General features: G+C 49.0%; 1 protein-coding gene across 5 annotated transcripts in view; it reads left to right on the top strand.

The window, feature by feature from the left end:
- LOC142559951 (uncharacterized) overlaps positions 1 to 23431 on the top strand; it is a 205669-nt gene that overhangs the window by 178913 nt on the left and 3325 nt on the right. For all 5 annotated transcript variants that reach the window (XM_075671655.1, XM_075671657.1, XM_075671653.1 and 2 more), the window contains 3 exons: positions 12877 to 13201; positions 15103 to 15274; positions 19874 to 22926. In XM_075671655.1, the coding sequence (XP_075527770.1) occupies positions 12914 to 13201; positions 15103 to 15274; positions 19874 to 22920 (3507 nt within the window). In that variant the 5' untranslated portion in view covers positions 12877 to 12913 and the 3' untranslated portion in view covers positions 22921 to 22926. The remainder of the gene's footprint in view (positions 1 to 12876; positions 13202 to 15102; positions 15275 to 19873; positions 22927 to 23431) is intronic.

Below are 23431 nucleotides of genomic sequence, written 5' to 3'. Positions count from 1 at the left end.
AAAAAAAAAATGCAGATTGATAGGAGACGGGACGGGAAGACTTTGGTTTGGCAGGCTCACTGCTTGAACCTATGCGTGTGGGATAGCAGGTAACTGCTGCCACTGTTACGTAGGTGCGGCATTTGTTTCTAAGGTCGAGGTCGATACTCCGCCATCGGCCTCATTCCGCCGGGAAAGGAGTGCAGGAACAACCGTGCCCTCAGATGAAGTGCACCTCAAATAACGTCAGCTACCCCACATTAACCCCTCCGGAAGGAACGCCCCTCAACAGCGACTCTGCCGTTAAATCGAACCAACCAACCAATAAATCCTATGGTGTTGGGCTGCTGAGCACGAGGTCGCGGGATCAAATCCCGGCCACGGCGGCCGCATTTCGATGGGGGCGAAATGCGAAAACACCCGTGTGCTTAGATTTAGGTGCACGTTAAAGAACCCCAGGTGGTCAAAATTTCCGGAGTCCTCCACTACGGCGTGCCTCATAATCAGAAAGTGGTTTTGGCACGTAAAACCCCAAATATTATTATTAAACCAATAAATCGAAAAGGCATACTTGATACACCCGGATACTGATGATAAAGATGAAAGAAGGCAAGGAACAACACAAGCGTTTGTATTCGCGTTATCCGGCTCTTTCTATCGTGCCTGCTTCGCGCGCGCGCGTACTGCACGCCATGGCGCTGTCTCAGCTTGCTCAACAATTATCACGCACACCTACAGTACGGTGTCGACAAATTCCGGCGCTGTGCTGCGCTCACGTCTTTTAGACTCCGCTGGGATGTTGGGTACAGGCCTCCCGCTGCTGCAGCTTTCGCAATGCGGCACGGCTTTGGCGAGACACAGCGGGACCAGCGACGCCACCGAACCGTTGGCCGATCATCGCAAGGCCAGTGAAGCAAGACAGAGCCGCGCGAGAGAAGAAGAAAAAAGGAAAACAGAGAGGCGAAGAACAAAGTAATGATAGACGCGCAATAAAAGAAAAATGCGGAGAAACGAGAATGTCTTCTAAAGCTCGTGTACTACGAGGAAGCATCTCCTCCTTCCGTCCCGTTACGACCACAGCGTTACACCGCGGCGCGGCGGGGAGCCCAGAGAAGGCCGCTTCCGACAGGTCCGCCTCAAGGAGCACCCCGTTCTCTCTCTCCCTCCCCCCCGGAATTCTTTTCCTCTCTCACCCTCCTCCCACATGCTTCCAGCGGAGCGCAGTTCATCGTACCGGGCGCGCTCTACGACTCGCCGAAAGCAACGGGCTGCAGCTCGCAAAGAATAGGGGAACGCAGTCCTGGGGGCGTTTGAGGAGAGGGCGTAAAACGCCTCGTTAAACGCCGGAGCACGTGAACAAAAACGACGCAGTGGCAAGGCGTCGTATTCGAGATCGGTCGCCGTTCCGCAGTGAGCCGAGGTGGGCGCTCACTGTATAGCCACGCACCGGTCTGCGCGGGTTGTTGCATGTAACAGCTCTAGCTCCTTCGAGTTGGACGGGTCCATACTTCGCCGCATTCGAAGTGTATAGCGCAATCACTACGTTGGCGAGAATAATGACGGACAAACGCTACACTCTCAAATAGTTTATTTACGGTTCATAATGGCTAACGGTCGAAACGGCGCTACGGGCATGTGCCTGCGTAACATTAGCAGGCCGAACAATAATGAATGTAGTGCCAAGAGCACGATCACAGAGAGGGGATGACATAAAGACATGATCGTGATCGTGTCTTGTGATCGTGCCATCTTGTGATCGTGTTTTTGGCGCAACGTTCGATCTCCCTGCCTTTCCTCTTCTTGCTTTCTCTATCTCTCTTTACTATTGTTTGACATGCACCAGCTAGCTCGACAGCAAGTATTATTAGCAGTTAGATGTGTATCTAAGAAATAGCGAGAATAAACTTACCTCAAGAGAAAAGAAAGAAGCTTTAAACTGTCTTCCTTCCATGAAGTTCGTTGAACTAAAGCTTTTGTATAAGTATACGGTGGAAGAAGTTAGGCGAAGCCGGTGGCGTGAAGAACACCACGCAGCTAAGGCTGCTGCTGAGCATATACTGTTGTTGTTGCGGAATTCTTGTTCTTGACATGTGCAAAATATTAAGGCCTTCGGCTTTTAGCTCCTACGATTCCCTCGTTACGGCATGTCCTTAGCAAGCCGCAGACATCTCTCTCACGTCACGCGCTAAGCCTCGCCCCTCACACAAGCGCTTATACTCACGCAGCGCTGCCGTGACGCGTTGCGTGCAGCACTCGAGTCCAGCGGGAGAAGACCGTAACCAAAAAAAGGAAAAAAAGAAGAAAAAAAAAGGGGGGGGGGCGCGTTCGCCCAGTGACGTGCTCGCCCCTGCAGTACGCGTTAGGAGCCGATCAGCGGCTTTGGCCGGTTGATCGTGCAGCTTGCGGCCCAGCAAGAGGCAACAACCTCATCACGCGCGCCCAACTCGAGAGAGATGCACCCGCGGTCATGGTGGCTCTTGCTCTCACCGAGCGGGCGCGGCGTCCTTTAAAGCGCACAATCCGGACCCGCTGCAATCTTGTTGGGCCTTGTGTACTCCCCAACGGAACTCGTCGCTCGCTTTCTGCGAAACCATTATTTACACTCCTGAGCGTTGTGTGTTCGGGTTTTCGTCTTACATATTTTTTTTTTCGCCGACGCCCGCCTGCCTTCAGCTCGCAGACTCTTTTTTTTTTTTTTTTGCTTTCTAAAGGCGGAAATCGGCGACTTTAATGTTTGCAACCTATCTGCGCGTGCGCGTTGAGAATGTTGTTAGAATAAATAGGGTGTTTCCAGGGGGTTGCCACTGTAGCTGCCTGCCGCTAACGGAACCGGAACTGGCTGCTGGTTTGTACGTGTGCACGTAACTCGCGCCAATGTGAGCCTGCCGATAATTGCTGGCAGCCATTGATCACATAGGCGATAACTGTTGGCTGTTATGGACAGGCCTCGCGCGATTCAGGTACTTCGCCTGAGCAAGGTTTGGAATTATGCTAGTAGGGTCGACGCCGGATTGCTGTTCACTCCTACTGTAATTCTTATGCCTTTATTTTCATTGTTCTTTTTTTTTTTGTATTGCGGTGGCTCATTGTGTTGAAGCATGCAGCTGATCCAGGTTGTGTCAATTTTGTGGAACAGCTTTCAAGGCAAATACTACTTTTCAGAAAGCCGCTGTAGCGTTCTAGACTTAGGGTTCCAAACAGTGCAGACTGCTTTCGTGTTAACTTCTTTCTGGCAAACCGACAATTTTTGCCGCCTGCTTTCACGGGTGCTCCAACGCTGACGGACAGTGGCATTATGGACAAAGTGAGCAGGGGCTATGCTGCTGGTAGCGAGCGACGTTTGAAAATGCCTCGTGCCCCTTCTTTCGCAGCTACTTATTTCTTTATGGCCACACTGCCACCGTTACGAGTGATTAACACTTCATTCATTCATCTGCAAGACACAATACATAATTAGGTCTTAAGGTGGCTGCGACTATTCATGAGACAAACCTATGCTTCGGTCTCGCACAGTAAGTGCCGAGAGTGACTTCTTATCTTGAACGGTAAAAGAATTATAGTAAGCGCCTTCTCGAGTTCTGCGATTGAGCCAATAAGTAATACTTAATATGCATTCTGAGGGACACAAGGATGTATTGAAGCAGGAATAGACAGTTTTGTTGTGATGAATGGAATAGAAAAATTTTAAGACGAATGTACGTGGCGGGCCGACAAATCTAAGCAGCCAATCGAAACTGTTTCTTCTCTGTTTTTGTTCACTTGCTTCAGAGAGCGTATAGGGAGTAATCTTAGACTGACTCGATTTCCCATTTTGCTACACGCTGGCTTTCGCTATATATGCGATGTTACTTTAACAGGCGTCTACCCTAACCTCGAAGAGAACAACGCGTTTCTTCATATTTATGTTTCTGCTCATATACCTCGAGGCTCTCGCCTCTGGAATGCGGACGAAGCGGCGTCCTTCCAGGAGCCGCCTTTGGAAGCGGCCGCGAAAGACTGGATTCCCTCTCTCGCAACCATCAAAACACAAGCAAGAGTGTAAAACAAGGTGTTGAGGCAGTAAAAGAAAGCAGCGCCATGACGAAACAAAGCAGCGGGCGCACGTTTCACTTTGCCGTGGCTGCGTTTCGAAGGCTACCGGCAAGCGCTCGGGACGGGTAACTACTGTCTGTCACCGCGTGTCAGCAGAAAGTAGAGAGTCTAACACCCCGTGTTCTCAAATGATCCTCGACTCGAAGCTCGTTCTCGACTCCACAGAGTCGAGCACAACGCCTCTTTTCGACAGATAAAGACACCATAATTTCTCGAGAGCTGCCACGGATGATCTTAAATCGCAGGGACCACTTCTATCGAGGAGTGGCGCTACGATCTACTTTCTTATTCGTCGAAGAAAGACGCGGGGACGCGGATGAAAATAAACGGGCGGTTAAATTGCGCAAGTATGTGTACCTCAAAAGCGTGGACACAGAGCGGAGCAAGAAGGCAAGAAAGTTGGCAACCAAACACGGGGTAATTGAAAGTGTAAATAGACAGCCAGGAATCACCAAAAGGAAAGTGAGAGAAACAGAGACAGCGAATTGAATGCAAAGAATGGAAACAGATGAGAACATGGAGATTTACAAGAACGGCAAGAAATGCACTAGAAGGGAAAATCTGGGCAATAACACAAAGGACAGTACGTGCCTTAAACATGTCATCAGATATGCGGGAGAAAATCTTCGCAACAAGATAAGGCGTGTGTCTGCTCCAGCAAAAAATCCGGATACCATTCAGCACATCCTAATAGAATGCTTAGGCATATTCACCCGGCGAAACCAGTAGGTAACGTACACCTAGAAGCGCTTGTACTTAAAGTGGATGGAAGCATCAACCGGTCAGCAGTCGAGAAAAGCAAGAGTCGTTCAGAGTACTGGTGAAAAAAATCAGGGAAGAGACTGATAGGAACTGATGAGACATAGGTAGCGGTACAAGGTAGACGTGGAAGTGTTAAACAAATAAGAAGAAAAAAAAAGCCTAAGCAGATGCATACAAAGTGCTAGAATGAAAAACGTGTGTAGCATACATGATTAACTCATGCATACTAGGTGATCGACCCGTTTAAAAGGGGACGCCTGAAATCATCATCATTCTAGATCGTTCCTCAGCTCAACACATCTACTCGACTCAATGATAATGACGATGTTTGTTGGCATTCCTTTTGAAACTGGGCGGAGACAAATAGTCCACTAGCCTGCTTGATTTAATCAGGCTTTACTACATCTATGGCTATCTTCCATTTTGCTTATCTGATCTCGATCTTTTCACTTATGCATTTAAAGCCTCTATCACAATATTGCCAAGTGTACTTGTTTATCGGGTGACCGCGTTAACAAGTACACGTGTCAATATTGTACTATTACCTACGCTTGCAATGAGTCCGCTTCTATCAATTTCTTCCCTGCTTTTTCTTTTTCTTTTTGTTTTTTTATCCGCTCAATGGATGGATGGATGTTATGAGCGTCCCCTTTGGAACGGGGCGGTGGGTTGCGTCACCAAGCTGTTGCTGTAAAGATAGTGGATGGCAACGCCGCCTGTTGACAGAATTGGCCACTATGCTCCGTTGACATTGCGCGATAATTCTTGTAAAAATCGTAGCGGTCTTCCTCAGTCGAGGAACGGCGTTGTGCTCGACTCTGTGGAGTGGAGAGATTGCTTCCAGCGGGAGATCGCTTGAATATACAGGGGCTAGCCTTCCCGTGTGCTAAAAATCTTTGCGAAGGAACGCCTGATTACGGAACTTCGCAATGCCGCCTGCTTCTGTACCATATGTACCATAGAGATAGCATGAGAGAGAAGATGCCGACATTGTGAAAAGGGGCAATTGATAGCAGCAGTACAAACCAATTTAAGCTGGTAAAGTATCTAATTGAGACTCTGTTTGCTCTTAATTTGCAGAAATAGGGGCAAGTTGCCTGTAGAAAAAATAAATGCAATTTTCATTTTTGAATGTATGCCCCGGAATACCGCAGCACCGGTATGTCAGTGTGGCGTACACCTGCCGCATTCACTCTGGCGACGCGGACTGCACTTTATTTATTTATTTATTTATTTATTTATTTATTTATTTATTTATTTATTTATTTATTTCGGAACAAATTGCACCAAGCGCGACCGCAAACCCGTCCACACTGGCATTTGCTTTGTTCGGGTTGAGAGTGAGGTCATTTCGCACATGCCATATGTGCCATTTGCTTGCGCCGATTGGCTGGCGGGGTGTGGGAATGATAACGTGCTCTCTGATTCGCTCAAGCGGGCGAACGCGGCCAAATTAGGCACCACGGCGGAATCCGACACTGTCCAGAATGAAACCACGGGCTTCAAACGCTTGTCGTTGTAGCTGCATATTCGCACCGATGCCGCACCAACAAGTGACGTTGTTTCTTCCCTCGCTTATTCAACTCGTCTGCGAGTCTTCGGTGGCGAACTAATGCGCCACTGGAGCTCGCTGTTTCGATTGACTGGCGTCACCTCTTGCTTCGGTATAGAGCAGCACGCTTTTTTTTTTTTTTTTTTGAGACCTGCTAGGAGGAGCCGCTCGACTTTTCCGAGGTAATGACCAGTCTGTGCCTCCCCCGACCGTTTTGTCTTTTTTGCTGGACAAACAGGACTCTCTGCCATCACGCCCCCTCTCCCCACTTTTTTCTTCTGCAGAAGACGCGCGCTCGGCGCATCGTTTGCGACGACGAGAGCGTTACGAGAGTCAGCCGAAATCCTCCGTCTGTCTGTCGGTGTATACAGTAGAGTGCCGTTGTATTCTTGTAAACCGGTTGACTTACTATACAGCGAGAGACGCTTACTATAAGTGGAGTTGCTCTAAGAGGTCGGCGAGGTAGGCTACTCCGAAACGGTATAGGGATAGTGTGCGGGTATGCGCGCTCGAATACACGGTCTATCGATGAGACACACTAGGACACGCACTGAAGGACTCCAGCAAATGAAGTTTATCGCAAGTTCACGTGCTCGCGTATACGTACGTGATCCCTGCGCTCTCGTATGTGTCTTTGTGTGCTTAACTCACAGGCCGTGTTTTCTTATCAATAGAACTATTGATATACTAGGATAGTGTATCAACAGAACTTATAACCATGGCACCACAAGTGTTTGCGAGGCGTGCCAAAGCAGAGTGGGTACGTGTTAAGGGTAACCCGCTCGCCAGTTCGCTGTCCAGCCGTACCATTTGAAGTGGGCATCCGCCCAAAGTCCGGAATGCGCCTTACAGGTGCGTGAACGCCAGTACTTGTAACATCAACGTAACAGGTCTCAGCGAAGCGCTTTGTCTCACTTACATCGCGTATTTAAGTTGTATGAAAACAGCTTGAGATACGGTACACGCCGTATACGGACGCAACGAATGCCGATTGTGGGGATTGAGCTGTTACAGCTCTCACCCGTGGCTGCTTGCCTGCTTGCTTCCTATGCCATGTAGCGTACCCACTACGGAGGATTGGCCAAGAAGCCGGTGGTTAAACGGAAAACGGTTATAGGAAAACGTGTGTTTTTGAAATGAGAGCAAGTTGGAAGGCAATAAATTTGAATCAGTTAATTTGGAATTTTGTGAACTAATAAATAATAAATCAGTAAATTAACGTAAATTGATATTATTTAAAAATAATAATGACTAAATCAGTACATTAACTAGGTATTCTCCTTGCGTCACCAAGGAACTCGCATACGGCCCTGCATGCGTTCGTGTGGCTAAAACCCAATGGGGTTGCCCCAAAGGGGAGAGGGTTTTCAATGTTTATAGCAAATTTCGGAATGGAATTGCGTAGGACAATTCTCCTTTTTCTTACACACGATATATATATATATATATATATATATATATATATATATATATATATATATATATATATATATATATATATATATATATATATATATATATATATATATATATATATATATATATTGTAATTTATTTGGAGCACGAAAGGTCACATGGAGGGCACACTCTTTCCCACATTAAAGGGCACTGCTCACAACATGGGTCCTGACCGATTTACAATGATACTACAGCTTTATCGCACCATAAAGATCAGCTTGCCAACGAAATAATCGAAGACTTTCAAATTCACAAGAGGGGAGATGGTTGTATCAATCAGCCATCTGTACTTCTAAGCCATGATGAGGTTGCCTTTTTGGAGGAACACTAAAGGAAGAGAAAATAAAATTGTGTAATAAAATTTTTTCTTGGGGGTGCAACAAATGCGATAGGATTGCACACCATGATAGACAGGTGACATATCTTTGGCGCCCGAGTATGCGCGGGCAAATGAATTTTTTTTAAATGCCTTTATTCTTGCCTTGATTATATTTGACGCCTGAGGGTGCGCAGGTATATAAATACGAAGTATGTGTACTGAAATAGAATAGTTGCGAGTGCAGCGAGTGTCGTCTTTCATTGTGTGTCTTCACTGTGTCCGTGTCAGTGCGCTGCTTCACCAGCAAGAAGGTAACATATTGTAGTTTACATTAAGATGAAAAAGAAAATGTGACATGTAGGGCGGACAATCGGTAGTCGATTAGACTTACAAAATGGATGCCAAGGGAACGGAAGCGCAATACAGGACGGCAGAGAACAAGGTGGTCTGATGAAGAGGAATAAACTTTGTTTATAAAAGTTAGCCGACACAAGAATCTTCAGAGGCGGCCGGCGTAGGTATGGATGCCGTGGCCCTGATCCGATAGCTTGGCTTTGTTCTTGAAACGATGCTGGTCTTCAGGACTCTGCCTTGCCAGCCTAGACTCCCTCTGCTGGACGGTTAGTCCGGTGATAGCTGGTATCGACGGATTGCGCCCACGCTCCCATATCACGTGGTAGCGGGGATCGCGCGCAGAGCAGAAGGTGCAGTTGTAGCTGGCGGAATAGATGGCGTGCAGCAGGGTGCCGTGCGGTAATGTGCCGGTCTGTAGTTCTGTGCCGGTCTGTAAGGGGAGACAGCGTAGAAGTTGCGGCCCAGCTGGATTTCACAAGCCGTACGAAAATACGCCATGTAGAACGAAGCGCAGACGCTTGGTACCGCTTTCTTTGCTCACGCATCACACGCAGCACTGCTGTGTCCTAGTAATTCGATTCGGCAACGCCGGAAACGACACGCATGAAAGCCACTGTAGAGCGCCAGTTGTGTTTGCTCTGCAGTTCAGCGCAGCAACAGTGCATCTCTATAATATGTGAGTGCGAAACGTACCTGTCTCGGAACGTGTTTAGAAAAAAAAAAAAAAAACAAAGAGTTCCTTCCGCACACGACGAGACGAAATGAAAGGCACGGCATCGCCGAAACCAAGATGGCTGCCGAAACTTGGCCTATTAAATTCTGGACCAGGAATCACGCGTGTCGCAAGTCACTTCGTGTATCGAAGATTCGCACCTCCACCACCAATGTTTCGCGCACGAACTACGTGCCGTGGGAGCCGTGCAATGCGAATTATAAGCCGGCGGCTATCGTCAGAATTTTCCTTTCCTATTCGCGTGTCAGTGAGGCCTCCCATTGAAGTGCTCTCGCGATCGACTTCTGGGAGTTAGTGAATCGGGGCGTTTCGTATGACTTTCATGAGCGCTACCCTTTTATTGTTATTATATTATTATATTATATATATTATATTATTATATATTATTATTATTGTTAAGATAATAAATTGTCGTGTCACTGCTGTTGTACGGGTGGCTAGAGCTTAGTCAAGCTGCACAGATGCAGCTTTTTTCTCTGGCCCCCTATTTTCGCAGTAACAATGTACTGTCTGCGGCGAAAATAAAACTTGATTGATTGATTATTCGTAAACACCACGCCATGAAGATCCAGTCTCTTCGGTACACTGCAGTTTACAGTCCATAACAGCCCAGACAACCCTTCTCTCTTCCGGCCGTAATAACTCGCAAGATTTCGACTCAAGACCGGTCTGGACGCACGAGCGTTTATAAATGCCAGAGACGCGAGAGCAGATCTCGCGTTATCTCGCACGCGTGGCGCCCCGGCACCGTTTTTTCCAGCGACACGTAACAGCGCCGCCGAGCTATGTACTGCTACCTCGACCAATTGGCTTCGGAGTTTCCTCTGTGTGCGCGATCAGCCGTTCCTGTATTCGGTTGCATACACGTACACGTGGCAGCGTGCGTGTGTCTGCGCGTGGGAATCAAAATGGCAATACGGAGAGGATGCTGAGGAAAGGCGTCGCTATGGGCCGCGTCGTTTTCTGAGTGACCCGGTCGGTCTCTTTCCGTACGCGACGCTCCCCCCCCCCCCCCCCCCCGGCTTTCCTTCGCATGCCGCTAGGCGGCGCCGCTGTCTGTTATCTCTCGCAGAGCGCCCCCGGGCGCCGTGGTCCATAAACTCGCTTTGTCCCGTTTTTCAAGTTCGTAGCTTATCGGGTGAAGATCGGGAGCGCGTGTGGAGAGACGGAAGATCCCTTTTTGTTTTCTTTGCTCGTGCTTTTATGTCGCCCTGCTCGCAGCCGGGCCGCCTATCTTCTTGTGATGTGCTGGATTACATAAGTGTCCAGTGCATCGCGAATCGCCGACCGGGGAGGTCTTGGCATATATAAATACCGAGACGCCGCTGCCCTAGATTTGTTTGCCACGCGGCTTCTTGCTGTGCAGCCAAAGCGTTCAATGCATCTCTACTAATAGCAGGGTCCGCAGTAAGAAAGTGCACGGGTACCGTAAGAAAGTTGCACGGACGGATTTTAGTGACACCTTCTGCCACTCCTCATGTGCAATGAGATAGATGCAATAGGGAAAAGAATGCTGAGCGGCAAAAAAAAAAAAAAAAAGAACACGGTCTCGGCCGTCTCAAAGAAGCCCACTGTCCGGTGACACAGTTTGAGGGGGCACACATATCCTTCGTGACATTTCTCAAACACGTGGTTCTCGTCCACGACAACCGAGCCCGAGTCTTTATTCCCGACATTTATTTACATGCACATGGCTGAGAAGAAAAAAAGAAAAGCCGCTATGAACTTTCTCGTATTTTGACTCCACGCAAAAGTCAGCCTACGAAAAGTGTGTTCCAGCACCCAAATGCAAACTAGCGGAAAGCTTTATACTACGTGATAAGGCTTGGAGGCTTGATATGTTATATTCGCAGTAGAAAGTTAATCTCTGCGCTGGTTCTAGAAGCCTCGTGTCTAAAATCCCTTCTGCGTCGCATGTGCCTCCGTGATGTCTGATCACGCAAAGTTTTACTTAAAATAGCAATTTAATTATACTTAGTGATTGCACTGGGCCGTATAAGCTTGTTTGACGCGTCTTTTGTGCCATATCTCTAACCTATGACAGATGTTTGTGGCATCGATTATTATAATCAATGTCATAATTGCATTTCAAAATAAATGTATATGCCAAGTCCGAATTTGTAGCCTTCAGTTTCAGGTTTCATGCCTAGGCATTGAGGAAATTATTATTTTTTTTTTTTTGTTGCAGAACTCCTGGTCATTATGCTTTAATCGCGTGAGCGGTGCCGTGTGCAAAATGGACTTGAACTTACTATATAAGCCAATCCTTTCAGTCATAGTTCTATGCGAATAGATTTTAGATGTTTGCAGCAAAGCTGTTGAGAGGAGTTCCACGATGGTTTTCGTGCTGCGGCATGGTCGGCGTCAAATGCCCTTTAAAGAAAAAAAGTCGCAGTTTCGTCCGAAAGGCGACGCATCGATAGCGATAGCAAAGTATTACACTACACGAAGTAAGATTCGTGGTTCTGTGGGCCTTATCAATTACAGTAGACGTTGTCTTATTAATTAGCAAGCGTGGTGTCAGGTGCAAAAAAGTTGATGGGCGATGCCCTCACTGTGGGGAAGTCTCCGATAACTTTCACATGGTGTGGGCATGTCAGATGAATTCGTCCCTTCCCCCACTAGAGAGGCATGGGAGGCAGCCCTACTCAATTGCTCGGCGCTGGAGTCTCAAAGGGCTCTAGTCCAACGGGCGCGGGTAGCAGCTTCGTCCAGTGGGGTCCCAGACTAAGGACTCCGCCTATGTAAAGGGCCATTTTTGGCGTGGAAACTCTCAATCTGTTGAATAAACGTTTTTCATCAGCATCATCGCTGTTACATTGCTGGCGTGATGAAAGTGCACAAACAGAGGGGAGCGAACGCTTCCGCTGCCTGTCCCGTCAATCCGGCTCCGGAACATGAGATTGCGCGACCTTCAGCAAAGAACATATCTGAAGAACATAGGGTGCGAGCGGTGCACGGCTGGGCTGAAGTATGCGACGTGCGCTAGCCCGCTTCCCCTCGCTCCCCCCTCCGCCTTGCGCGCGCTTTAAGCTGTGCTTCAATATGCGGCGGGCATCGAGCCACTCTCTTTCTCGGCTCACCTACCTTCGCATGCTTTGCTTCCCTTCGCACACACAATGTACGGCGTGTGGGGCGCGATTGATCCTATCACATTTGGACTTTATACGGAACCTCACAGCGACGCCGAAGACGAAAAATGGCCTGGAGGGTCCATATGTAATTGCTCTCACAATATTGCCAACAACGCAGCCTACACTGGGGCCCTGCATCGGCCGTATGAGCAGTCTGACGAAACGCGCAGCCGGCATCAGTAGAGCCGGTGAAGCATGCAGGAACATATGTCGGTTATAATGGAAACTGTAGGAGTGCATGGTAAGCTCGGACGTAGTGAATCGTTTGAAAAGACTCGGTATAGCGCAGGGCTATAGCTAAACCTTGTGCAGGTTTTAGACGGTGGCAAACTAGACCTCCTATTGTCTTGCCATAGGATGTGTGGCAACTGTCTTGTGAGGCTTCACTTCCTTGGTGCAAATCTTTGCTCGGATTCGCATTCATTTGGGAGCGATCTTTTTCATTTATGCGTGCCGTTTTAATTCACGCGCTTTGTTTTCTTCTTTCTTGCAGGCGCCGATGGCTTGAGGACGTCGCCTTCCGGAAGGCCATGGGCAACTCGCACTCGCAGGCCTCCGACGAGCGGCCGCGCGACTCCTCCGTGTTGTCCTCGTCGCGGGGCAGCAGCAGCACCAACGGAGGCGTGCTGCACGCCAATGGCGGCCTGCGCGGCCACAAGCGGCTGGCCGGCAAGTTCGCCAGCCCCGGCAACCGGGTGCTGCCCCAGCCGGCGGTCGAAGGCGTGCGCCTGCTCAAGACCACGCAGAACGGGCACATCCTGCACAGCGGCGGCACCATCAGCGGCCGCCGCCTGATCAGCCAGAACTCGGACGTGCAGGTACGCGCAGTGCCGCGCCTTCGTGTATAACGGCTGCACTTCAGACAGTTTACAGGCGAGTGGTAAAACTAGGGCGATTACAAGGAAACTTCAGAAGAAGCTAAAGACCGCGTAACGGATGCTGTGAATGATGTGTGTATAATGTTAGGACATCCTGTTCGGCCATGTAAGGAAGGAGTCGAATCGGGCAGGGCAGGTTAGTCGTAGAGCAGTTGATCGGTCGTATAAGTGTCAATTACGAGGGGAGGGACAAGGGTGATCACGCCTCCCCCACCCCCTCACCCCCACCCGAGACTGCGATCCTTAGGCAGCCCGAAGGCCGCATTTTTTTTTTCTGGACATGTAGTATATTGCCGTAATATTACCACATAGTAGGATCCATGGTGGTTTCCGGTATGCCACTATTAAATAACCTACATACAGCCTGAAGTTATCGTTACTAAATAACCTGCATAACTGCCAGAAGTGCTTTAGAATGGAACACGCTGTTTTACTGGAAATGTTTTCCTGGAAACGCTGGCGGCGAACGCTTGATATGCACGAAGGCCAGCTTTCTGTTTCTTTTTTCTTTTTCCCCACGGCGGTCGTCGCCGCTGCCACGGATGCGCGGAGGCGAGCGCCATCTAGGTGGCGTTGCAAAGAACCGAGTGGGGCGCGCAGCTTTTAGTAAGACAGACCTCAAACGGCTGCTGGAAAAGGGGTCTGTGTTTGAGTTTCCGTATAACAGAATTATGTTTTCTCGTATGTTCAAAATACAATCCGACGCTATCGTGCCTGTAGCTTGCGTGTAAGTCGTACTTTACGAATTTTCTGACGCATTTTACTTTGAGAAATTCAATTAGTTTAGTAACGCCTCTGCGCCACGCAGAGCCTGCGTGGATTGGGACTAACGGACATCCCCGCCTACGCCGGCAACGACGCCGATCCGGACGCCGGATACTGATCGCTTTAAAATTTTCTGTGGCAGATATCAGAATTTTATACCATCAGCTGGATTTCTTGAAGACGCTGTCATTACAAGAATAATCGTAGTTTGACGCTAGCTGGATGACGCATTTTCATTAATTAGTCACTTCAGAGCGTGCCTCGTTTATTTAGCTGAAATACTGCGCTTAGCATCAGTTTCGAAAAATACCGAATTCTGTTGCGAAATTTACTGATGTGCCAGCTGGTGCTTGTCAGCAGTGCTAGAAAATTGCTAGATCGATGGTAGCAGGGCTAGATCGATGAATTTGTCATAACTATGTTTTGACTGCTTAGTAAAATGGATGCTGCTCGAAAGGGCAACCCTGAGATGTATAGTATATGCTGCGCCGTTTCTGTACATCGAAATTCCCATTTAGGCAAAAGAAACAGACCGCATAGCCTATTAGCGCTTTTGACACGCTGGAGTGAGTTTTCAGCTGTGTATAGTTCAGCAGACTACCCGCCGCGATAGCTTAGCGGCTACGGCGTCGCGCTTCAAAGCTCGAGGTCACGGGTTCGATCCCGGCCGCGACGCCCGAATCTCGATGGGAGCGAGATGCGAAAACGCCTGTGTACTTATATTTAGGTAATTAATCTGGAGTCTGGTGCACTACGGGGTCCCTCATAATTACGTCCTCGTTTTAGCACATAAAAGCCCACAATTTAATCTTTAGTTCAGCCAACCAATTACTAATTGATTGTTATACTAATTAAGTTATAATTCAGTCAGCATTTGACTAGTCTCTCTCTTTCTATTTTTTACGTATGTGCGCATGTGCGTGCGTGTGCAAATGTACCCTCAGTAGGCAGGAATAAAGGCGAACAACTTGTTCTGGTTCTTGATGTGGAGCAGTGTTTGGGCATCACGGAGCTAAAGCAAAATAACGTACTCGGCCAGTAGCTCAATCTGTCGTGTATCGTCGTCGCTGTTGCAGGACAACCCCGACCTGCTGCGCATACTGCAACAACGGCGCTCGATGTCCGACATGGAACAGCAACAGTCCGACCCGCCGGGACAGCTGCAGCCGGGGCGACGGGCGCACAGCGACCCGGACATTGCGCGCAGCGTCGTGGACGACGAAGACGACGACGAAGAGGAGGACGAAGGTGGGCACTTGTTTCTTTATTTCGCACTCAATTTGTCAGCCTTCGCGAATTTCCAAGTGAAATGTAATTTCGAAGTATTCATTTAGCTTTTCCCACTCGACTCTTGGCCCAATCCCCATGGCATGTTAAAGCCACGAGTTCAAAGGACAACTGTCCTACAACAACTGCTACTACAAAGAACTACTATTACTATAGTACTGCAACAAGAACAACGACTGCTACAACTAGTACAGCAATGACAACAACTACTACTACTACCACCACAATTACGACAAGAACCACAACTACAACAATAATAACAACAACTACAGCAACACCAACTACTGCTACTACTACTACTACTACTACTACTACTACTACTACTACTACTACTACTACTACTACTACTACTACTACTACTGGTAATATAACAATTACAACAACTACGACAACTACAACAACTACTACTACAACTACAACGACAATAGCAACTACTGCTACTGCTACTACGACTACAACAAAAATTGCAACAGCGACGACGGCGACAACAAGTACAACAGCTAGAACAAGAACAACTAGAACAACAATTGGGACAACTATGACGACGACAACTACAACAACGGCAAGGACAACTACAACAACGACAACACCTGCTACTACAACAATAACTACTACTACAACAATTACAACTACAACAACGATGACGACGATAACAACAGCAGCAACAACAATATTGTTTCTGAATGCTGGGCGTGTTGACATTCCATATGTACTGACGAAGAATAGCGCGAAAGAACAACAGACGAGAAAGAAACACGACACGAGCACTTGTGTCGTGTTTCTTTCTCTTCCCTTGTTTATCGCGCCATTCTTCGTCAATGTTGTTTCGTAGTATTTAACTTTTTTTTTTAAAGCAGACTACTCCCGTACGCATTGCCTCTTGTTCTCTCCTCGGAGCCGACTCCAATTTCCCTATTGAAATGCACGCGAAAAGCAGAAATGATGTCATTAAACAACTGATCCAATGTGAGCGAAAGTTGTTGCAATTAAGAGAATAAGCTACATTCTACCAAAAGTAAGGAACGAAATTTCGATTTAATGCCTCCAATGTTCTACGAAAATTGTCAAAAGCTTGTAAGCTTTAAAAGCTTGAAGCGCGAAGTTTAGACATCCGTAACTCTGCACCAATATGGCTGTTTTGTGCACTGTATATATAAGTGTGTCTGAAACGGGCAAATGTGATATATCAGTTTACAAGTTGCATGAAATGGTTACAATGCTTAAAAGAGCGGTACATCAGTATCGCCCGCTCAGTTTACAGAATACTGGTATATCTTCATATTCCCGAGTTACAGTGTGGTAAACCTGATTCTAGAGTTTTTTTTTCTTTTAATTTCGTGGTTTTGGAGAACTTATGTAGAAAGATTCATAGCTGAAATAACAAAATCTACTCTCTATAAATGGTTGATTTCAACTTTTGCTTCTAAACGCGACAAGCGCTCTGAAAGTCGTTGCTGTTTCTAAAAGCTATTTCTCCGTCCACCTGCGTTTAGATAGTAGTTCCTGAGGTATACGGCTTCCTCTAAAGAGGGCAAGGCTTGGGCACACATTGGTAATTCGCGGAAGACAGAAAGAAAGGCGCACACTGCGCTGTACTTACAACTGTGCTTAATGCAATGCAAATGCCACATACACAGAGACGTGCTTACAAAGAGAAATAAGAAAAACGAAAGCGTCTCATCAAATAACAGGATTGCACATATCACCTAGAAGGCCGCGTCTGTTGCGCTGAGATCGAGTAAGATCGCATGCCTAAACTAGTTCTGAAGGTTGTGGGGTTCTCATCCGTGCGCTTGGGACAAATGAACGACAACACAGTAGTGCAAACAATCACAGGGGCATTTATCACACCTTTCATAGATCAATGCCTGCTAGCCGAGTTGCTATCCACAAAACATGCCAATTGGCGCGCGACAAACCGCTGAAGTCCGACTCACCGCGAACGCAATGCGAGCGAATATGTTTGCCCCATGCTGGATACCAACGCCTAGCTAGTCGTTCGCGCGTACGGTCACGCGAACGATGGCGCGTTCAAACGATCGTGTTCGTCCATCCCTGAGTAGGCCTCACGAGACGGTCTCGCAGAAGCATGGATCGGCGCACGTGCAGAACGTCCGCGCTGCTTTCCGAACCCGAGCCAAAGAGGAAGAGTCTTCTCCTTTTCGCGCCCAACTAACCCGGCTGTTAGGTGGCGTTAGCAGAGCCACACTCGTGCCATCTCTCGCAATGCGCTTCAACCACACCGACTGCCGCGGGCACCAGGCCACGCGGCGAAGCCGGATTACAGGAGTAGGGAGCTATGCGGGAAAACAACATATCAGGGGACGCGTGAGAGTCACGCATCCCCACAAGGTCTTATACGTGTATTTTGATTTGTTAGCACGTGGCGCTTAACTGCGAGCGTCGATATTACTTATTCGCCGATCTTCGGCAATTCTTGTGAAAATTATAAGGTTCTTAACTGAAGATCCTGCTTCCTAGCGTCAATATGGTGTTTTCCATTCTTCCACTAACAAGTTTCACGATTATCCAATGCGAGCATTTCCGCCTTCAATACGTGTTTGAATGAGAAAACTTAGGTGTGCCATGATATAAAGCTCCATTTTAACACAACATTGTGACATTTACCCGCAGACTGTAAGCGTATCTCTCGCTCCGTTTTTTGTCCCGCAGCAGCGACGACTACCACAGCATTTGCACGGGCACTCCGTGCTACTGGGAACGTACTAGCACAAATTCGAGAAGGGGACAATGACACTGGTACACTTATCAAAGTGCAATCAAATGAATGTCATATAATGTCCTAAATTTGCTCGCTGTGCTCTGTGCTTGAGGGACTATTAGAACATAACTTTAATGAAAACATAGCCCATGGTGTATTTTATTGTAAGAGCAAAGAGACCAACCGAAGGGAACGCGCGTGGTGTTTGCGGTATTTTTTTTTTCGGAAAGCACAACCGATAACGTGGTAACGTACAATTTACTGGTGTTCTATTCGCGCATGTTAGTGTCCCTGCGTTTGCGCTATTTCGTTCGCGTTATTAGAATCAGTGACTCATAAACAAGTAACTTGAAATCTACGCTTACTGGTATTGCATTTTGCCCTTGCTTGGTACAGCACTGACGAATATTCATATAAGCGTGACCTAAATACGTGCTACAATATACGTTATTAACAACAAATACATTGTTGCCAAGAGAACTGGCGTAAAGGCAAACAAGGTCTACGAAAGCATCAGCAGCAGCAACGTGTCTGAGCCGATATATTAAAGGGGAGCCTTAGCCTACACTAACAGGTCGTTTCGCCCACAGCAGTGAGCAGAACCTTAGCAAACAATGGGGAAAACCAATCACTCCAGACGGGATGGTGTTCACCGTCATTTGACGACGGCTCACCATCTAATTAGCTTTTGGGTGAACTGCGTGAGGACGGGACGAAGAAGGAAACAACTACGAACGCAGTTTATTTATTGTTTACTCCTCATTATTTATTATTTATTATTCTCTATTAAGTTCACCCAAAAGTTAATGTGCACGAACAAGCCCAACTAAAATGCCTTCTTCAATCTAATTAGCTTTTGAGAATGTGATTACCTTCAGAATTTATTAGATTAAGCGGCCGTTACAAATAAATTCTCGCAGGAACCAATTCTCTATGCGTACATGGGAGCTTAAATACACCTGCTGCTCCTGTGGCGTGGAGCCCTTTTGGCAGACAGTGCAAAACTGCTTGAATTCAAAGCTTCGAGACGGATAAAGAGCCTGGCTCTATACCTGCGGTTCCTATGAGAGTGACGCCCAATGATTATTTATTAACTCGTTTCTAACACGAGCACGTTTTCTTTTTTAGGCATGGCCTTTTCTTGTCGCTTACTCCCCGCATGGTAATGGGAGATAATTAGGGTACATATGTGCGCGGCGTACTTGTTCAGCGACTGATAGCCAAGGACTGCTTTCTGCTCCACGTTGCATATGCGGACAGGCTCATGCACACTTATTTAGAACACATTCTTAGCGCCTTTATTACTCTCCATATCTCGTTTCACATAGATTTCATCAGGGCTCGAAGGGGAACATTCCTGGAATAATGTACCACTTTTGATCTATGTGGAACAAGATAAAGATATGCGACTTAGTGAAACTTAATTGGAATAATATTAGGAGTGGTATACCGCGACAGTTCCAAGAAGGTTGACCGAAGAAAGGGCTAACGCTCAGGGACATATTGTTACACTTCGTAAATGAAGAGCAAAACGAGAACAAGGCAAAAGCGGGAGTCAACGTTTCGACAAGTGGACTTATCTTTTTCAAGGCGACAAGACAAGTCCACTTGTCGAAACGTTCGCTCCCGCTTTTACCTTGTTCTCGTTTTGCTCATTGCCTTGAATTTCCATCTCCCGCCTTCCCCGTGTTCTCACTTAGTAAATGAAACATTCTTGCAGCTATGTACACCTACTTGCCAGCACTTACCTAGAACGAGATTCGAGAGTGATACGGTGTCCTTGAGAGCTCACAGGCTCTGTTCTTTATGAGTCCTAATACAAACGTGTTTCGTTACAGGTATCACAGGGCGCAGTTTGATTGCCATCAGCCCGAGCAAGGCAAAGATCAAATCCCGGAAGAAAGCTAAGGCACCCGACCCGCCGCAGCCACTGTCCAGTAGCCTTCCGAAGGACTCGGACAGGCCTCCGAGTGGTCGAGCCTCGGAGGAACCCGGAGCAAAGACCGTTTTCTCCAAGTTCAAGGGCCGCCGCAGCGAGGGCAAGTCGCCGGCTCCGACGCCTCCCCCGCCTCCTCCACCTCCGGATTACAACTCGGACGACAACGTCGTGTTCCGCCCTGGAAGCAGCTACGAGAAGAACCGGCGAAATGTTGAAAAGTGGAGACTCTCGAAGGCGGACCCAGCGAGGCCTGAAGGTGCGGGCCAGAAGAAGACGACGTCATCGAGCGACGGCCCCGCGGCCAAAGCAGAGCCCTCTGTGCTCGCAAAAGACTTCAAGGAGGAGCTTCTGGCCGTTGCAAAGCGCAGAGCTTCCAATGGTTTCGCCCGTAGGGTCGCCGAGGAGAATGGTAGGGGATCGAAGACGCCGCCTGCCTGCAACGGCGATCTAAAAAGCCCCAAGTCGACGCCCAAGAAGCAGTATTACTTTTCAAACTTCGACGCGCTCAAACTGAAGGACGGCTCCGTACCCAACGGAAACGTCAAGAAGACGAAAGCTGACAAGGGTGCAGCGAAACGCGAGAACCCGTCCCTCAATCCGCGTAGTCTGGCCGCGATCGACGACCATTCTCAGGGAGAATCAAAAGTGATCGAGTACATATTGAACGATTCGAGCAGGTTGCAGGACCACGTCTTCGACGTCAATCAGGAACCCAATCACTATAATCACGCCAATCGTAAAACTGAGAACAGGCAGTGTAATAGCCGCAGCCCCGTCTCGGCGTGGCCAAAGTCCCAGTGGCCTCTGGACAACCTCAGTGGTGGCGGAACGTCTTCAGCGAAGTCCTCTCTGTCCAGCGGCTCGGACCAGGACCTCAACGTCAACATCCAGCTCAGGCCCACGCTTCCCAGGAAACAAATGGACATACCGCGCTTCTCACCGACTGATGCGTGGAGGTCGTTATGGGCTACTGACAGCCCACAGGCACGAAGGAGTGAAAGGTTGCGTTCCGAAGCTAGTACCGATGATGGTGACGTCCTGGAAGACCAAATCAGGAGGGTCAGCCGCGTGATGGCACCTAGGAGAGTTATGGCCGACCGCTGCGGCGACTCAGGAATCTCTCCTGACGCAGGTAGTCCGCTGTTCATCCATGACGCCGTCGACGGCGCACCTTTCGGTCCGGGCCCCGGGAGGCGGTCGGAGGGCGTAGGGAGAGCATCGCCCCCGGACGGCGTCCGCGATGATCAGTGGGTGCCGAAAGAAGACCTCATGGATGACTCCGACTCCGGCAGCGTGGGCCCCAACACGTCGGGACTGCAGGAGAAGCAACCGCATGGTATGCTTGGACTCCAGGCCAAGTTCACCATGCCGGCCAATATGTTCCTCCCCTGGTCTACACCGTCGGCGACTATGAGGACGGAGGATTCTTCTGACCAGAGCAGCAGACCACGGGGACGGCTACGAAAGAACCCACGCATGATGACTCCAACCGCCGAGAACTTCAACAGCTTGCGTAACCTGCGCAAAGCGTTAGGCCTCCGAGGCCGCGACTACGTTGGAGACCGGCAGAACGGTGGCATCGACTCCAACTGGTCCCTGAGCCGTAGCGCGCCCAATTCTCTCAACATCGTTGGAGGAGACATCGACATGCGCAGGTCTTCTGAAGAGTCCGCGACCCCCGAAGTGGAGGAGAAGCCTAAGGAGAAGAGTCCTGTGTGGCGTGACAACTCCAGGAGCGAGTCGGCTCGGAGAACGTCGTCGTTCAGTTTCTCGAGGGAGGGCCACGTCATGTATCTGCCTGAATACGAGGTGCGGACGGGTTCGGGCTACAAGCCCGCGAACAACAGCAACGGCGGTGGCAGCAGCACCCGCCCGTCCAGGTTCGACAACAAGAAATCTAAGAAGTTTTCCTATATGAGCACTGTCAGGAAGGAGGAACGGAAGAGGCTAGAGGAGCGGCTGGCGCAGGAAGTTGCGGAGAAGGAGAGGCTCCGTGAGAAGGAGATTCGCTGGATGAATCGCGTCGAAGAGGAGTTCCGCAAGCAAAGGGACAAAGAGAAGCTGGACATTCGGCACCAACTGCGCATGCTCAACCTCGACTCGAAGAAGGTCGAAGGCGAGCAGAACGGCGACTTAGTCAACGGGGACGAAGCGGTCTGGAATGGTAATGGCCCTGACCATAATAAGGGGGTCTCCACCAACGGCGTAGGCAAGTGGGTGAGGCGCCGTGACTCGGACCACCAGGTGAACGGACACGGAGGAGGGGGAGCGGACTCTCGGAACTTCAGTCCACCTCGGCCAGAGCCCGAGGGCGGCCGTTCTTCGGGAGACGAGTGCCGCAATTCGCTCGAGAACTACAACCCGGCCGCCGTGGTGCCGGAACCGGGGCGAAATTCGGCACCCGCCAAGAAGCGAATCTACGACCAGATATCGCGCGTCATGCGCGGAGGCGTCGAAAATGGCGACAAGTGCAACGGTCACTCCGTCGACGACCGACGGTCGCTCTCGCCGGCATCGCAGGTGGGAGGTCACCCTACCAGAAACCGCAGTTCGAGCCCGACGAGACGTAGGAGCTCGTCTTACGATGACCGCAAGGTGGACCACGCCATGAGCGTGTTCAAGAAGGAGGCCCTTCAGAGGACAAACAGTGGCAGAACGTACGAGTCTCACTCCAACTACATCTACAGCGTGCCCCAGAAGAAGGTGTCAGAAGTGCCAAAGGAGGGCCGGTACAGGCCTCTCGAAGACTCAGACAGCATGAGCGACGAGCTGCAGCGGTCCAGGGCCGACGCGAGGCAACGACTGCCTTCCGGTGGTGACGTGGCGGTGAAGCGTGGTGGCGCTGCGAAGCCACTGTTGACTGTTCAGCCTTTTGGTGCCAACAAGGGGTACCGGCCGGTGCCTTTTGGACTGAGGCAACAGCACGAGGCGCGGCCTAACAGATAGGCGTAGGTGAGCATGAGTGACCTAGCTGTGCCTAATGAGTGGGAGTGGGCCATGGTGATCAGTGGTTGTTGTGCTCGGATTCGTAGCATCATCGATGAGTGAAGGGGATCAGCAGCATAGGGTCTCAGTTTCGATCAACAATTCGCGAGCGTTGGGAAGGCTCGCCTTTCAAGAAAAATTTCTTCAAACCGATACACTGAAGAGCGCGAACAAAGTGAACATAGGTAACCGTGATTGTTTACGGTAGAAAATTAGAAAATCAGTTCGGTAAGTACTTTTTAGGACTTCTGTAGATTTCTTCCAGAAGTGCAGCTGAGGTAGCAACAGCTGGGGGGTGAGCTCAAGGATTACTCAGCCTGGCTGTATCCGGTCTTCCTAAGCAGAAGCTAACAGCTGTATGCTGCCTTGCGAAGTCAAAAACGAAAAGAAGCGATAACATACGAACAGGATGAAAGACAGGCACTACCTTTTATGTTACCTTGACCACTTTACTTCGCTTACAGTTTCTGCA

This window comes from Dermacentor variabilis, chromosome 10 (genome assembly GCF_050947875.1).
Source record: "Dermacentor variabilis isolate Ectoservices chromosome 10, ASM5094787v1, whole genome shotgun sequence".
In the NCBI taxonomy this organism is placed as follows: domain Eukaryota; kingdom Metazoa; phylum Arthropoda; class Arachnida; order Ixodida; family Ixodidae; genus Dermacentor; species Dermacentor variabilis.
The sequence above is the reverse complement of the archived record's forward strand: the minus strand, read 5'-3'. Positions and strand labels throughout refer to the sequence as shown.